This window comes from Elgaria multicarinata, chromosome 2 (genome assembly GCF_023053635.1).
Source record: "Elgaria multicarinata webbii isolate HBS135686 ecotype San Diego chromosome 2, rElgMul1.1.pri, whole genome shotgun sequence".
NCBI lineage: Eukaryota > Metazoa > Chordata > Lepidosauria > Squamata > Anguidae > Elgaria > Elgaria multicarinata.
The window spans coordinates 63,708,478-63,726,086 of NC_086172.1; the positions used below are offsets into that span (position 1 = coordinate 63,708,478).

At 44.6% G+C, this 17,609-nt stretch overlaps 1 protein-coding gene across 5 annotated transcripts in view; it reads left to right on the forward strand.

Moving 5' to 3' along the window:
* Positions 1–17,609, forward strand: part of DPP10 (dipeptidyl peptidase like 10) — a 657,697-nt gene that overhangs the window by 353,673 nt on the left and 286,415 nt on the right. For 4 of the 5 annotated variants that reach the window (XM_063116616.1, XM_063116619.1, XM_063116621.1 and 1 more), the window contains exon 1: positions 11,121–11,209. The exons of the other annotated variant lie outside the window; for it this stretch is intronic. In XM_063116616.1, the coding sequence (XP_062972686.1) occupies positions 11,132–11,209 (78 nt within the window). In that variant the 5' untranslated portion in view covers positions 11,121–11,131. Of the gene's footprint in view, positions 1–11,120; positions 11,210–17,609 lie in introns of those variants that run through there. 5 annotated transcript variants of the gene reach the window in all.

Here is a 17,609-nt window from a genome sequence, read left to right on the forward strand (position 1 = left end):
ATATTTTAAAAAAAGTGAACTAGTTTAGCTATTTGCCTAAGTGCTTAATTAAGATATAGAGCCAGGGTAGCGGCATACTTGCAACATAACAAAAACAAGACATGGCCTTTAGTGAAGACCAGTTTGTGTACATTTTGTCTGAGATTATTTGATGGTTGTGACTTACCATGCTGCAAGTAAAACTAAATGTACTGTGACTTTGATTCTTGATCCTCACTGATCTGTAGAGACAAAATTCCAACAAAAACAACAAAAGATCTCATGGCATCTTAAAGAACAGATTTATTCTGTAATAATAGCAGAGGGTGACTGGCATTTCTATACAGTGCAAATATAAATACAACATAATGTAATCTCTTCACAACAGTAGTCCCTGTTGATAATACTAGCTATGCTATGCCAATTTACAGCTGTAGTGGGAAAGAAAGAGGGAATCGATAGGGTTAAATCCTTGCAAAATGCATGGGGCTTACTCAAGAGCACAATAATAGAAGTTCAAGTAAAATGTTTTCCACAGGTTAGGAAAGGTAGCACTAGGTCCAAGAGGTCACCAGCCTGGTTAACAAGCAGTGTCAAGGAAGCTATTGTAGAAAAGAGGGCTTCCTTCAGAAAATGGAAGTTTTGCCTAAGTGAGAAAAATAAAAGGGAGCACAAGCTTGCACAAAGACAACAAAAGCAAACAATAAGAGATGCAAAAAAAAAGCAGCATTTTGAAGAGCACATTGCTAATAATAAATAAATAAATAATATAAAAAGCCAACAATAAAGAATTCTTTAAATATATCAGAAGCAGGAAACTGGCTAGGGAAGCAGTTGAACCTTTGGATGACAACAGAGTTAAGGCAGTACTAAAGGAGGACAGGGAGACTTCAGAGAAGCTGAATGAATTCTTTGGATCGTTATTCACTGCAGAAGATACAGGGCAGTTACCTGTTCCTGAACTGATAGGGACTCTGAGGAACTGAGGCAAATAGTGGTGACAAAAGATGAAGTTCTCAACCTTGTTGACAAATGGAAAGCAAATAAATCATCAGGCCCAGATGGCATCCATCCTAGAGTTCTCATAGAACTCAAATATGAAATTTTGGATCTTCTAACAAAAATATGCATCATGTTCCTAAGCTTAGCCTCTGTACCCAGTGGACTGGAAGATGGTCAATGTAACACCAATTTTCAAAAAGGGATCCAGGGGGAACCTGGGAAATTACAGGCCAGCTAGCTTGACATTTGTTCCAGGTAAATTGGTTGAAAGCATTATTAAAGACAAAATTCATAAGCATATAGAAGGGCAGGTCCTGCTGAAGAAGAATCAACATGGCTTCCACAAAGGCAAGTCCTGTCTCAATAACCTTCTAGAATTCTCTGAGAGTATCAATAAACATGTAGACAGGGATAATCCGGTGGGCCCTCACCAAAGACTCCTGAAAATACTTAGCAGTCATGGAATAAGAGGAGAAGTCCTCTTCTGGATCAGAAACTAGTTAAAGAACAGAAAGTAGAGAGTAGGATTAAATGGTAAATTCTCCCATGAAGCTGATTGGTGGGAGATTCTGGACAAATAAAAGGTAGTACTTCTTCACACAGCGCATAGTTAAATTATGAAATTCACTACCACAAGGTGTAATGATGGCCACCAATTTGGATGGCTTTAAAAGGGGGTTGGATAAATTCCTGGAGGAGAAGGCTATGAATGGCTACTAGCCCTGATAGTTATGTGCTACCTCCAGTATCTGAGGAAGTAAGCCTGTGTGCACCAGTTGCTGGGGAACATGGTGGGAGGGTGCTGTTGTACTGTGTTTTGCTTTGTTGGTTCCTGGTCAACAGCTGGTTGGCCACTGGGTGAACAGAGTGCAGGACTAGATGGACCCATAGTCTGATCCAGCATGACACTTCTTATGTAAAGCTGGGTCGTAACCAGTGGTCCACCGACAGAGTGTCATTCTTTAATGGAATGGCTTTCCTCTCCTCACTGCAGCTCCTCACCCCCAAATCTCTTCTGGAGGATTTGGGAAAAGAAAGAAATGGAAAGTTCAATTGTCTGAGTGGAAATCTTCTCATGCAACATTGGATATCGCCCTCTCTTCTGAGCTGTATAGAAACAAATTTGATGACACATTGCAATTCAGCAATTTTATACTAGAGTCCTTCTCTAATGTCTTTTTTGTTTTTTTTAAATGGTAACTTTCAGTTCAACAGCAGAGTGTTGGGGCAGCCGGAAATGGTCTCCCATTAAATTCTGAATGTTGTCATTTTTTGAAAAATTCCACATTTCTGTCCATATTTTATTTTTACATAGAGACTGACCTTTGCTTATCTGATGATTACATAGGACAGTGTTGGCAGGTGATGGCCTGTATCATATTGGATAATGAGCCGGCAAAACTACAGTAAGACAGATGCAAATGGCATGAAGATGAATGGCATGCAGCAAACTAAAAAACACACATTCAATATATTAGCAACATGTAAAAAAGTTAAAACTTCAAATATAATGCTGTGGGATTGCTTTGTTTCAATATTGAACCAGAAGGTTGTCTGAACTATGCTGTTCTGCAATATGTGTTCCAATAATATGTGATGCCGTGTTTTAATAGTGACTGTTAGCAGCATCTTTCAAGCATAGGCTCTGTTGTACATGTAAAAAAGCATAATGTATCATCTAAGACATTAGGAAGCTGCCTTTTTCTGAGTCAGACCATTAATCTATTTAGCTCAGTACTGTCTACATTGACTGGCAATGGTTCTCTAGGAATTTGAACAAGAGCTTTTCCCAGCCCTACTTAGAGATCCAGGGCTTGAACATAGGTACTTTTGCATGCAAAGCATGTGCTCTATCACTAAGTACAGCCCTTCCCTTTGTGCTGCTCCATCTCATATGTTTTGAGCATACAGTATGCAAGTGTACTGTATGTGTCATACCGGTACTCAACAGGGAACTAGGATTGGCTACGGTTTCCCTTGAGTGAATACTCCATGGCAAAACAAGGTTTGTTGCTATATAACATAGGAAACATGCCCATAGATCATGTAGTGAGAAACTATTAGCCTAAAACCATACCAACAGAGTGGATACAAAGGCCCAGCTAGCACATCACAATAAACCATATTTTAGATATAAATTCTGAGCTATTGTGAATGAAACAGCATGCTGGTACATATCGCCTGGTAGCTTAAAAACAAAACACAAAAGAAAGAAACAAACAAAAAACCTCCAGGGACATTTCATCCCTGGATTGTTTCCTGCAATGTGCGAACCAGGAACCCATGGTTCCAACACTGGCTTGTCGGGAGAGACAGGTCAAAATTTCTGGCTCACAATAACCCAGATTTTTTTTTTTTAATCTGGATTATTGTGATGCGCGAACCAGGCCAACATGTCTAAAATAAAAAAAATGAATTAGTTGATACTACTGTGGATATCTTTCTAACTCTTCCAAAGATAAGAACAGTTGCTGTCTCAGAGGAAGGATTCACCTAGATCATTTCTGACAGTAGCTCGCTCTGAGTAGGCTGTGATGCTTCACATAAAGTATAAAGCAGAACAAAGCACTAGTGAAGTACACCATTCTTGTCAGTCATCTGAAGCTTCAAGCAGTATGGGATTCAGGAACACTCTCTATATTTATTTATTTATTTATTTATTTATTTATTACATTTCTATACCGCCCAATAGCCGGAGCTCTCTGGGCGGTTCACAAAAATTAAAAACATTCAAAGTATAAAACAACAGTATAAAACCATAATATAAAATACAATATAAAAGCTCAACCAGATAAAAACAGCAGCAATGCAAAATTACAAATTTAAAACACAAAGTTAAAATTTATTTATAGACTGTTAAAATGCTGGGAGAATAAAAAGGTCTTCACCTGGCGTCTAAAAGCATATAATATAGGTGCCAAGCGAACCTCCTTAGGGAGCTCATTCCACAGCCGGGGTGTCGCAGCAGAGAAGGCCCTCCTCCTGGTAGCCACCTGCCTCACTTCCTTTGGCAGGGGCTCGTGGAGAAGGACCCCTGAGGATGACCTTAGTGTCCGGGCAGGTACATATGGGAGGAGGCGTTCCTTCAGATATCCTGGCCCCAAGCCGTTTAGGGCTTTAAATATTAATACTAGCACTTTGAATTGGGCCCGGACCTGGACTGGCAGCCAATGAAGCTGGAAAAGGACTGGCGTAATGTGGTCTTGTCGGCCAGTCCCTGTTAGTAAGCGTGCTGCCCTGTTTTGTACCAGTTGAAGTTTCCAGACCATTTTCAAAGGCAGCCCCACGTATAACGCATTGCAGTAATCCAAACGAGAGGTTATCAGAGCATGGATCACTGTAGCTAGGCTATCTCTGTCCAGATAAGGGCGCAGTTGGTATATCAGCCTAAGCTGATAAAAGGTGCTCTTTGCCACTGAGTTCACCTGTGCCTCAAGTGACAGTTCTGGATCCAAGAGCACCCCCAAACTACGGACCCGATCCTTTAGGGAGAGTGCAACCCCGTCCAGGACAGGGCAAACATCACCTCGCTGGACAGATGAACCACCCGCTAACAGTACCTCTGTCTTGTCTGGATTGAGTTTCAGTTTATTAGCCCTCATCCAGTCCATTACCGTGCCCAGGCACTGGTTCAGAACAGCCACTGCCTCACCTGGGTTTGATGGAAAGGAAAGGTAGAGCTGGGTATCATCCACATATTGATGACACCTCAGTCCACATCTCCAGATAACCTCCCCCAGCGGCTTCATGTATATGTTAAACAGCATAGGGGATAAAATAGAGCCCTGCGGAACCCCATGGCTTAGGAGCCATGGCAGAGAGCAATAATCCCCCAGCAGCACCTTCTGGAATCGGCCATCCACGTAGGAGCGGAACCACTGCAATGCAGTAACTCCAACTCCCAGTTCAGACAACCTATCCAGAAGGATACCATTGGTCGATGGTATAGAAAGCCGCTGAGAGGTCCAGGAGAACCAACAGGGTCGCACTCCCCCTGTCTCTCTCCCGACAGAGGTCATCCCACAGGGTGACCAAGGCAGTTTACATTCCAAAACCAGGCCTGAAACCCGATTGAAATGGATCTAGATAATCCGTTTCATTCAAGAGTGCCTGAAGTTGTCTTGCAACCACCCACTCAAGCACCTTGCCCAGGAAGGGGATATTAGCCACCGGCCTGTAGTTGTTAACATCCTCCGGGTCCAGGTTAGGCTTCTTCAGGAGTGGTCTAATTACCGCCTCTTTTAAAGAGTCCGGCACCACTCCCTCTCTCAAGGAGGCATTTACAACCTCCTGGACCCAGCCGGCGACCCCCTCCTTATTTGATGTAATGAGCCACGAGGGGCAAGGGTCAAGCACACAGGTGGTCGACTGGCCAAGCACCTTGTCCACATCCTTGTGCCTCACTGACTGAAACTCATCCAATAAAACTGAACCGGATGGCGCTCTGAATGCCTCTACTAGTGGAGCTGCATTAAGTGTGGTGTCCAATTCATGACGAATCTGAATAACTTTATCTTCAAAGTGCCATGCAAACTCATCACAGCATGCTACCGAGGGTTCCACCATCTCTCGCCCTGGCCCAGATTGTAACAGGCCACGAACCACATGGAAAAGCTCTGCCGGATGACACTGAGAAGACGCAATGCTGGTGGAAAAGAACTGCCTCTTTGCCACCCTCACCGCCACAGAGTAGGCTCGATAGTGAGCTCTAACCCGTGTTCGATCAGACTCAACGTGAGTTTTCCTCCACCTGCGTTCTAGCCATCTCCCCTCTTGCTCCATTGCCCTCAGCTCAGGTGTATACCAAGGAGCTGGCCGGGCTCTGCTCAGAGGGAGAGGGTGCTTGGGCGCGATTGTGTCAACCGCCCGAGTCATCACTGCATTCCACAGAGCAACCTGGGCTTCGACAGGAGCACCAGCCATACCAGCAGGAAAATCCCCCAGAGCCCTCTGGAATCCATCAGAGTCTATTAGCCTCCGGGGGCGGACCATTTTAATAGCACCCCCTTGCAGAGGGGAAAGGCTGCCGAAAGTCTAAACCTCAATAGAAAGTGATCTGACCATGACAAGGGGGTAGATGTTAATTCCCCCACTTTCAGATCACCATCCTCCTGCTCAGTTGAGAAAACCAAGTCAAGTGTGTGTCCCTTTGCATGTGTTGGGCCGATGACATGTTGAGGCAGCCCCATGGTTGTCATGGCGGCCATGAAGTCCTGAGCCGCCCCGGATACAGGAGCCTCAGCATGGAAGTTGAGATCCCCCAGAATCATCATCCTGGGGGTCCTCAACACCAGGTCCGAGACAACCTCCGTCAGCTCAGGCAGGGAGACTGTTGGGCAGCAGGGTGGACGGTACACCAGCAGAATCCCTAAACTCTCTCGAGTACCCAACACACAGTACAAATACTCCAGACCAGCACTCGACTGAACAGGAAGCCTAGAGAGGGAGATTGTATTTCTATAAACTATGGCAACACCCCCTCCCTGGCCCTCAAGTCGGTGCTGGTGCTGCACCAAATACCCAGGAGGGCAAAGCTGGGTGAGAGTAACCCCTCCCAGTTCACCACCCAGGTCTCCGTGATACATGCCAGGTCGGCCTCCTCATCCAAAATCAAATTATGGCATCTTCTGGACCATTTGGGCTAATAGCTGACAGGATTTTCCTGTCTTTTATTTCTTTAATTATTATTTTTAAATAGGATTGCTAGTGGCTGACTGGGTTACTTGTTCAAAGCAGATTTGGAGAACATTTTTAAAGTTGAGGACAGCATTCCATCCAGGCAAAGTGGTTGGGGGGCACATATGATGGTGGACAGGGTTCATGTCAGTGGGAGATGGAGACAAAGGCAAAAGTGGGTGCCAAATTCTGGGGAACCCTCCCTCTCTTTATCTGCTACCAATTTGTCTCCTGTCTTGACTCTTTCACACACACAACCCTCCCTTCACATCCATCCATCCATCCCAGCCTTTCCCAACATGGTGCCCTCCAGATGTTTTAGAGCTCCATCACACCAGTGTTCTTTAGCATTGTTTTATCACACTGTTGCTCTGTTTACCATTTTGCCACACGACCCTCACAGGACACTGTCCCTGTCCTGCAGTCATTTTGCCTCTTCCCCCTGCCCCATTTCCCATGCTTTTCTTCAGCAGGGAAAGTGTGACATTTCTTCTCCATGCAGGATAAAACCACCCTTCCGTCTGTGTATATTGCCGCCCTTGCAACATCCCTTCTTGGGGGCATGTGCATTGAAGGGAAGTTTTGCTGATGAAAGAGGAAGGCGGAGCAGTTCTCCTCCAGCATGCCGAGATAGTTGAATGGACTACTGCTCAGCTTCACTGTTCCAACCCCACTCTCATTGCTCTATCTTCCACCTGTTTCTACTCCCCTCTTTTTTCTTTTCTTTTTTTGCCTGCTGTACGCCCAGCTGATGAAATGTTAAATCACTAAGCTTTAGATAACAAAACCAGAATGGGGGTGGGGGGAGGCACCCATGCCCATCACGATGTCCATCAACCACAAGTACTGGAGGGAGAAGGAGAATGGGTGGGGTCGGGCAGCAATACCAGGAAGCATAAGCTGGCACAGGTGAAAAGGTAAGCAAGGTGAAATAGCACAACAATGCATGCACATCCAAGTGACCAGTGTTTGACGCGCTAATGAAACAGAGATGAAAAAAATCACAGATGCATACCAGGAAAAAAAAGTATGTGTGATGGAGCTCTTAGACTTGAAGCCACAGGCGGTAACCAATGGTCAGGAATACTGGAAGTTGCAGTTCAAAACATCTAGGGAGAGTACTAGGTTGGGGAAGGCTACTCTAGCCCCCCCACCCCAAATCCATCCACCAGTACTCCCTATTCATATACATCCATCCATAAGCTTTTATATTTTATATTGTTCTATGCTGTACCTTGTGGTTTTAATTTTTGTAAACCACTCAGAGAGCTTCAGCTATGGGGTGATAGTAATGTAATAAATAAATAAATAATCAAACCCATTTACCCACACTCAACTCTTTCACGTACACCCCCCCCCCACACACAAATCAAGGTTTCTGAGGAAGGAAGGTGACATTCAACCTTTCCTTCCCCCAGTAAACCTGATGACAATTGCTCCATTCCCCCTGATGATGCCATTACGCTTAGGAAAAGGCTTAACCCTTCTCTCCCCATGAGGAAAGGTTTAACCCTTCCTTCTCTTGAGAACCCACCCATACTGCCTAGCTTGTCAATAAAACAGAAGCTGAATGGCAGGGAAGAGAGGACAGCAGAGCAACATGTGTGTGGAGGATCATGAAGGTGGGTGATGTTTAACTCTTTCCTTTTCTAAGCTCCCAATAAAGATCACTCCAAGGACAACCATGAGACAATTGCAGGGCAGGGTTAAACCTCTCCTCTACCACATACTGCCCAGCTGTGAAGAACAGCTGAGCAGTGACAAAAAGGCTGCTGGGCTCAGAAAAAGTTAAACTTAATCTGCAGCCCTCCCCTTTTCTCTGCTTCTGACCTGTTTCATGACAGTTGTCTGACTCACTTTTGCCAGTTCAAACATGCTTTTCAAACATGTGACCTGACACCACCTGTAGTTTGGTCCCCGAACTCTGCATCCTTCCCCTTCAGGAAGTATTTGTTAATTAACATGCAAAGTGTTTGGCTTCCTATGTCATTAATCTTGACAATTAGTGCTGTGACTTCTGTAAATGCACAGAAAAAGAGTTCCCATTTTAGAGACAGAAAATTGAAGTGGAGATTTTCCTACTTGCTGGACTCTCTAGGTAGAAATAAGAAAAGTAGCAGTTAGCTTTTAACAAGGATCTCTGCTCACTGAGACATTCATAGGATATGATGGCTTTATGGAGCCATGGATGGGCAGGTTGTTTGCTTCAGCAATCTTTGTTTGTTTTTCTGGATACTAGTTCAGCACTTGAATATGTCATTGTCAACCTATGGTGCAGATGGATGGTGTCAGGGTAGGATTTAAGAGGCTGAGCACAGGTAATTTTCATAGATATGCTTGGGATGTTGACTTGGGACCTGGCTAAATTCCAGTCCTGGATAGTGCAAAGATGGCTGCGGATGGGGTCCAGGTGTTTTAATATTCCTTGATAAATATATTGCATAGATAGCATGAATCAGATAGATCATGTTGAATATTCAAAATGTTTTCGAACTCCTGGTATTGGTAATCTAAAATTTGAAATGCCTATGTGGATATTTCCGTGTTTTTATGCAGAACTTATTTATTCTATCAGCATTCAGATGTTCATCAAGAAAAAAGTAAAACAAGCTATACTTTTAGAAATGGATTGCCTTTCTTCCCTGCCTTTCTTCCATGTGGAACTCAGATTAGTGTATATGGGCTTTCCAGGTGGTCTCCTCTCAAGCACTGAACAGGCCCAGACTGTTTAGCTTCAGTAGGAGTATTGCATCATGTATCTACTGATCATGACTTGGTACATGTACATAACATAGCATGAATAGGACCTTTGGGAAACAAATAGGACTTTTTCATATAAAATTAGGGTTTGGTTTAAACAGTGCTTTTTAAAAAATAATAATTGCCTGCTGCCTTCCATTGCTAAGGTAATAGGTTGATGTTCTCGTTGTTCTAAACATACATGTCACTGAATAAATCATGCAGATCAGCAAAGTCAATGGGGTAGAATTTTGCTTCCAAAGTGCATTGTACTTGGACAAGGAGTTTCAGCCTCTTTTATCTTGCAGATCTGAAGGAAATTCGATTGTGCCTGTTATTGTGGAGAATTAGGCTTTATCTGTCTAACTGTTCCATCCTGCAAAACAACATGTCTATACGCATGTCTGTCTTCAGCAAAACCAGCTAGCAATGGATTGAGTGTTTTGATGGGAACGAAGAAGGGAAGGAGGAGGGGTAAGCAGCAGGCTGGCAGTAGAGGAGAGGATGGAGATTTGGTTGGACTAGGAACTGTCAAGTTATGATCCTCGACTATGTGACTCGTGCAATTCTCTGTGTAATGTGTATTATGAAGGAGCGGTGGTCTGAAATTAAACCTTTCCCTTCCTTAAAGACTATGGGATGGCTCATTAGCCCCCACCCCACACACTTGGCAGGTTTCATTTCAGAGTGGAGCTTGCTAGGCAGTTCTGTAACTTCGCCAGTTGTGTGTGCGTGTTTGTGTGTCTGCGCGCGACTGACAGACTCGGGGATAATAACTTGACAGTTCCTGTTCAAGGCAAGTCTTCCTCCTACCCCCTTCTGCCCGCCCCTCCCCCGTCCATTCCTCACCCCCATCAAAACGCTCGATCCATCCTCAAAAGTGCCTTACCCTGCCTACTCCAAGGGGAAGAGTCAATGGAGCCATTCGAGGAGGAATTCTTAGGAAGTCGTGCAAACCGGGAAGGCTGGGAAAGGTGGGGGAGAGAAGAAGCGGTATAAGCAGCCAGGTAGGCGGCACCACCAGCAGCAGCAGCGTCCCCTATGCCTGGGAGTCCGAATGGTCCATTCCAGCTGAGGAGGGAAAGCGAATGTGCCGCCTGAGGACCAGCAGCGCTGCGCTCCTTTCCCTGCTGTGGAGCTCGCGGCGCCGGGCTGCGGGCTGCAGCTGCTGCCGTGGGAGAAAGCGAGGCAGAGGTCTCTGGCTGCCGGTCCCCTCTCACCCGCTGCCTCTCTGACGGAAGCTCTTCGACCCTGGGACTACGAGCCCCGGCAGCCGCCCCCGCTTGGTCCTGCCGCCGCTCTTGAGGGCACCCAGACTGCAGTAATGCCAGACGGTGCCCGCGTGGGGAGCCAACCCAAGTCCCAGGTGGCTGCCGGCTTGGGGCTGCCGCGCGCTCATTAGCCGCCCCTCCCTTCGGCGCTCTTCACTCCAGCCTTTTGGGCGCGCTTCTCTCTCTCCCTCTGCCTTTCCTCAGTTGGCTTCAGCCTGAGGGAGGGATTGCGGTAGCCGGCGAGCGAGACGCGGGCTGGTTGCCGCCGCCGCCGCCACTCCTGCCTGGCGGGGTTCTCCTCTTCCCCTTGGGGGCTCTCTTCTTCCCAGTCTTTTGCTGCCGCTGCTTTGCCCGTGCAAAGGGGAAGCTTGTGTCATGCAACTGGGGCCGAGAGAAGGGGCTCTCCGACTGCGGGATCAGTAAGAGGAAGTGCAAGCGCCCCCCCCTCCACCTAAGCCCGGACAATGACAGCCATGAAGGAGCAGCAGCAGGCGCAGCCTAACCCAAGCAGCCGGGGGAGCCAGGCTCAGCAGCAAGACCAGGTACGGACTCGGCTGGCTCAGCCCGTTGGGGCTTTGTTTGTTTCTTGTTCCGAGACTGCTTTGCGCTCTCTCTCTCTCTCTCTCTCTCTCTCTCTCTCTCTCTCTCTCTCTCTCTCTCTCTCTCTCTCTCTCCTCCCCCACCCCCCCAGCTGAAGCACAATTCCCACCCAGTTGGGGGCCGGGATGGCCGTGGGCAACCGTTTCCTGTGCAGCAGCCCAAGTTGTGGCAAATAATGGAGCGCGGGTGTTTGGGGCGGGGAGGAAGAAATACAGGGGAAAGTACCGTCTCTCTAGCCGGGCTGAGGGATGCGACCAAGCGCCAAGGCAGCTAGGCTGTGGGGCCAGGTGCTGCCGCCTCCCTTGTAAGCGAAGACTTTCGGACTTGGCTGAGACTGTTGCTTATATGCGCCTAAAGGACCATTTTAGCTTAGCTGGACTGGAAGCGATGGATGGGGTGGGGGTGGGGGACGGCTAGGGGAAAGGGAGGTGACTTGGGTGGGGTGGGAAAGGGAGAATGGGTCTGATCCGAGAGAGGGGAAGAGGAGGACCTGCATGTATTTTCATTTTTTTGCAAGCAAAAGTAGTAAAGGGAGCCTTGCTTTTAGATGCATCTGATTACAAGCCACACACTGACCTTTGATGACCAGAGGAAGGGGGTGTATAGTCAAAAGGAACAGAAGGGTTTAGGCTTAGATGGAGATGGGGGGGAGATTCAAAGGTCTTAAGCCAGGCTTTTAACAAGTGTAGTGTGTTTGTCCTTTGAAAGGTTCTTGGACAAAGTAGTGCATGTGTGTAATAGCATATGGCTACTGGGAAGTGTGCAGGTGCAGGGAGGAGGAAGAGGAAAAGACGGAACATTAGAAAATTCAGGGAGGTGAAAAGGAATACACACAATCATCCTCAGAGCTTCCTTTTATCATCCTAAGGAATGTTTGCTGTCCTCCCATCATCCACCTTTTCTTTCCTGGATGTGGAGTTTTTGTTTTATTTTTCTGGCAAGTCGCACTAAACAAAACCAGCAGATAGAAAGTGCAGACCCTTATTATACACCTGTCATGTTTACATCAATTAATGGCTCTAAGTAGAGGCTGTCAGCTATTAGGTCACTGGTTAATAGTGGCATTCTAGAGAGAGGAAGAGGCTAGAATTACCAGAGATGGTGCTGTGCTCTCAGCATAGACACAAGAATCAGTGAAATTCTCTCTCCTTGTCAGTTACTCTGTCGCCAGAAGCAGGAATGAAAGGAGTGGAATAAACTGGTGTGTGTGTGTGTGTGTGTGTGTGTGTGTGTGTGTGTGTGGAATGGGGGTGGGGTGGGGGAATCTGGTAACGTGTGCCAATCAACACTTGCAAATAGAAAGAGAAGAAAGATGTTAAGGCTTTTATAGGGCTTGGTTTGGAACTTCATTGCTCCTTATCTTTTGCTCCCTATTCTATTTGCAAAAGTGTTCACTGCCTCATGTTGCAGATTGTGAGGGAGAATATTTACTGAAGAAAGCAATTAAGCATTCAGTTGTCAAAACTATTGTTCACTTAATTTCATGCATATAAAGCATTTTCCTTTTCTGCCACCCCATGTTTATATGCTTAAATCAGACTGTTTATTAGAGCACTAAAATGTATCTGCCATTTTTATGGAAACAACAACAAACAATTCCATTCTAAACTATAAAGTGTGGCCAAGATGGGAATGGCTATTTTCAGAAATAATCTTTCAGAACTCACAAAATTCTTAGGTTGCATTACTGTGGGCTGCTGTGCCTCATAATAGCTCACGAATTAAAGAAACTGATTCATTATCAATGTATTGTCCTGTGAATTGTACACACAAAAAGCCCTCTTTTCATTAACCTGTAACACCACCTGGAAAGGCATTGCAGAGTTTGAAAAGGTGGGAGAAAGAGGGGACCTGAGCAGAATGCAGCGGTAGAAATAGGTACCCTTAGCCAGACATATCTGAAGATAGGTCTGTTCAATGTTGCCTACAAAACACAATTCAAGTTCAAGACTTCTGAAAACAGACACTATTCAACATCATGCAGGAATTCAGCATGCACATAATTCTGTCTACATTTTTTGTTTCATTGCACAATTGTTCCCAAAATGTAAAGTACACACGTGACTTAGATTGTTAAGTGTGGCCCTCATCTGCAATTACATGGTATTCTTTTCTAAAAATGGAACTTAATTAGTAAGTTTCAGTGTTGTGAAAAGTCTTTCAATGTTCTGAATAAAATCAATACATTAATTAAACTTGTTTGGAAGAGAATGATTGGGTTATTTCAGTCACTATTTAATGCTTATGCAGGGGAGAGATCGAGTAAATTCATTGGCATTTTAAGAGTTTTACAGAATTCTTTGTACTGAGTAAAGTACTACTACTTTGTTCCTTGAAATTAATTCATTGAGGTTTGCAGTCTGTCCTAATATTTCTTCATCCTACTCAATGTCACAGTTGCATTGTTACATTGCTCGTTCATTGTTCCAGGCTAAGAAATGGTCATTTTTGCCCAAACCACCCAGTGAGGAGTCTGTACTGTGGCAGCTTTTGAATCTAGGTATTTGACTGCAATATGTGAATCACTTTCAGTTTCTGTAAATGAATAGAATTTACTTCTGTGTAATGTCATTATCACTCAAAACCTGATTATAGCTAGTATTTTGCTGTTGTGTGTATGCTATTTCATATGCTCACATAGGAAAATCTAGTGTTACTGATTCTGCTTTTTGCACTGCATTGGAAAGACATTAAGTTTTCACATTGGAAGAAAAAAGTAAGCAGTGGCATTCTCCAGGAATCTGAATTAAGACCAGTACAATTTAACAAATTCATATATGAGTTGCTATGAATACTGAGTTAGCTCACTTTATGTATGATGCCATGGTGAAAAGCATGGGTGCAGAACCTCAGGCCCAGGGGCCTCCAGGGCACCTAACATGATCCTCTAGGGTTCCCCAAAAGAAATGGCTTTCCTTAACTGGCAGTGAGAGCTTTTAATCCAAAATATCCTGTTATTTTGACCCTGCCCATTTCCCCTGTTGACAGTTAACATAGCCTGCTCCCTCTGCTTGATCAAGGTATGGGTGTGCCTGTGGGACATACAGACACACACCTTAATTCCTTATAATGGTCCAGGCATATGTGCTGGAGTTGCTAGACTTGGGGAGTTGGGGAAGCATGAATCTCTTTTGCCTTTTTAAGAAACCCTCATATGTTGGAAACATCATGCTCACATTATGTTTTCTTAGGAGTCAAGAGCCAGATCTACACTACGCAGGATGAAACACTTTGAAATGTTTTGAAGACTGGATAGGGAGTGTGTCCTGGGCCTCAACAGTTGTCACTACTGTCATAAACTGTTTTAAAGCAGTAGTGTAGATCCTGCCCTGATTTCGTTATGAGTATCTGGAATATGGTGACAAATGTATGGAATCCTAGCAATTCAACTTGGGACTGGATCCAAATCTCGATTTGGAAACCTGAAGCTTCACTCCTGCTATCAACTACAGCTGTAAATCAACAAATAGCTGTATCTCCCCACCCACACATTACTGGATAAAACTGGACACTGTTTGCAAGCATAGTAACCTCTTCTGAAGGAAACACCTTGCCAGATTTCAGAGGGATGAGTAGAGGGAGTATATTAAAATTTTGATAATCTTTTTTTTAAAAATAACTTTTATTTCTAGGTAGAATCAAAAGCATGTGAGGGGATGAAGCATGCAAATTTTCAGAGAAAGTGCAAAAGGACAGGGGTGGGTGATGGATGTGGTGCCTATGGGGCCAGAGGCAAAAATCCAGTATTTTCCAAGCAAAGACCCAATGCTATACCTTCGGAGGTCCCAGAAACTCTACCCCAAAACATTTAATACTCCTGCTCTTGGGAGAGAAAACTAGCAAAGCACTCTGGTCACTGGAACAATGCTGTGATGCATAATTTTGACATCCTTCCCCCAAAGCACTGGGATGTAGGGATGGACGGGCGAGGCTGGGGCCCTGCCCACAAGCGCTTGCACCCCCCACTTGTGTGGTCCACTCCAGTGAGCTTGGGTGTGTGAGCCCCTGCTGAGTGCTTGGGAGGCTTGCGAGCCCCCTGAACCATCAGCAACCACCCATCCTTTTCCCCTGTCCAGGCCCACCATTAGCGTGGTGGGTGGAAAATGCAAAATTTCTGGATATTTCATGTTTCCCTCCCTCCTGTGCCAATGGGGTTTTTAAAGGCCCTCTTAACACTTTAAGGCCCCCATTGGCTCAGGTGGATGCACTTTCTGGAGCCTCCGGAAAGTGCACAATTCCCCTTGGCACACTAATGATGGGGGAATTTCACACTTTCCAGAGGCTCCAGAAAGTGTGCTTTTCTGTTCCCCACTGCTGCAATCATGGCCTTAAAGACCCTCTAAAATAATACAAGGTAGCCTTGCATTAAGAGGGTCTTTAAGGCTCTGATTGGAGCACACTTTCCAGAGGATCCAGAAAGCATGCTTTCTCAGGGTAGTAATAATTAATTACTGATTAATTAATACATGTTAAAAGAAATATTTATTTATTCATTAACTTTTATATAGTGTTATCTGCTAAAAAGCTATAAGGCAGTGTGCAACAATTTAAAACAATAAATTTGTTTTATTAAAAATAATAAAACCATTAAAATTACACATCTTAAAAGGCTAAATCAAAAAGATGCCTCTTTACACCTTTTCCAAATGTCAAGAGAGCAAGGGCCAAATATGGCTCTTAAGGGAGTTCATTGGGTCAACACAAGAGAAAGCTTTTTTCACACATCCCCAACAGATGGGTCTTTGCAGCTAATGTTGTCTTCAAAAGAGCGGTTCCTGCAGATCTTAATCCCTTAGCAAGTTTATTGCAAGGCAGACAGTCCCTTAGATAGCCAAGTCCTAAACTATTTAGGACTTTAAAAGCTAAAACCAACAGCTTGAATTGTACCCGGAATACAATTGGTAAGCAGTACAGGACTTTAAGGACAGGTGTAATATGGTCTCAATTCCATGCACCAGTTAGTAGCCTGGCTGCCAGATTTTGCTCTAATTGAAGCTACAGGACACTCTTCAGAGATAGCCCTACATAGGGTGCATTGCAATAATCTAAACATGGCATTTAGACTTACATATACCCAATCTATCAATAAACGAATTGAACAAATAGTACACAAATACATTTGAATTTACACAAAACTTTATATTACAATATCATTTGAACTGGTTGGAAATTTAAGAAAAAGTAAAGCACACATACACGTTAGTTTCCCGATTATGGGTTGTTTTCCAGTATTCAGTGAAAGGGCTTCATCCTTTTATACATTAAGATTTTTGCTATATCTCATTTGTCAAATTCACTGGGGCAGTTCACATGCCAGGCATGTTCCACAGCCTTTTAAAATATTCAACCCACATTTGGACTGACCAGGGCTTGCTATGTGATGTCCAAACTAAGACACTAAAAATTAAACAACCCATATTTAACTTAACTACTAACTGAATATTCAAAATGGCTACAGAATGCACCACAGGGAACTTGCCACTATTATGTATGAACCAGGTCAGAATCCCACTTGATTTTTAATGGTTTTGCTGTCTGTCATATCTGATTTATACATTCTTTGTATGTAAATCAGGGATTTAGCTTTTATGTTGAGATTAAGTATTTTAAATATGGATAAAGAGTGGTTTCGTTATTTCAAAAACAGATAAAAGATAGATATCCTACATTTGTCTTAGCATCACTGGGTATCTTGCAAGGATGCTAGACTAAGTATACTGGGCCCCTTTCTTGTCACATCTTACGTTCATAACAGAGTTAGTTAAAACTGGTTAGATGTTAGGGGTGTGCGCTCCACACCGAAAATCCAGGGCTCCGATGGACCTCCAGAATCACGGTGTGGTTAGGGAGCAGTTTCAAAACTGTCAGAAACCCATGGTGTGGTTAGAAGATTGTTCGGAACACCAAATGGATCTGTAGGTATCCAAAGGTGTTTTTTTTAGGCAACATGAGGGGTCATTTCATGTTCATTGATGGCTAACTGAACACTCCATATTAGGAGGATGCTGAGGGGTGAGGGAGGTGTAGTTTTCAGATTTACATCTGTTACACAGTCTCCTCCCTTTTCCTCCTCCAATCACATTGTTTAGGTGAAGGGATTGCAAATTATATAAGAAAGAGCCCATAGCACTGCTCTTTCATAACATGGCTGAGGCTGACTGAACATCTGGAAATGGGGAAGTTCCATTAGCTTTCCCTAGCACCTTCCTATCTGGGGGCATTTGGAAGCACCGTCTGCCCTTGCCCCACTGGTCCAGTGGGGCCAGTGGCCTGCCTATGGGCACAAGGGGCAGGAGCCTTGCCCACAGCCCTACCGCTGTTGCTGCCAGCCTGAGACTGACT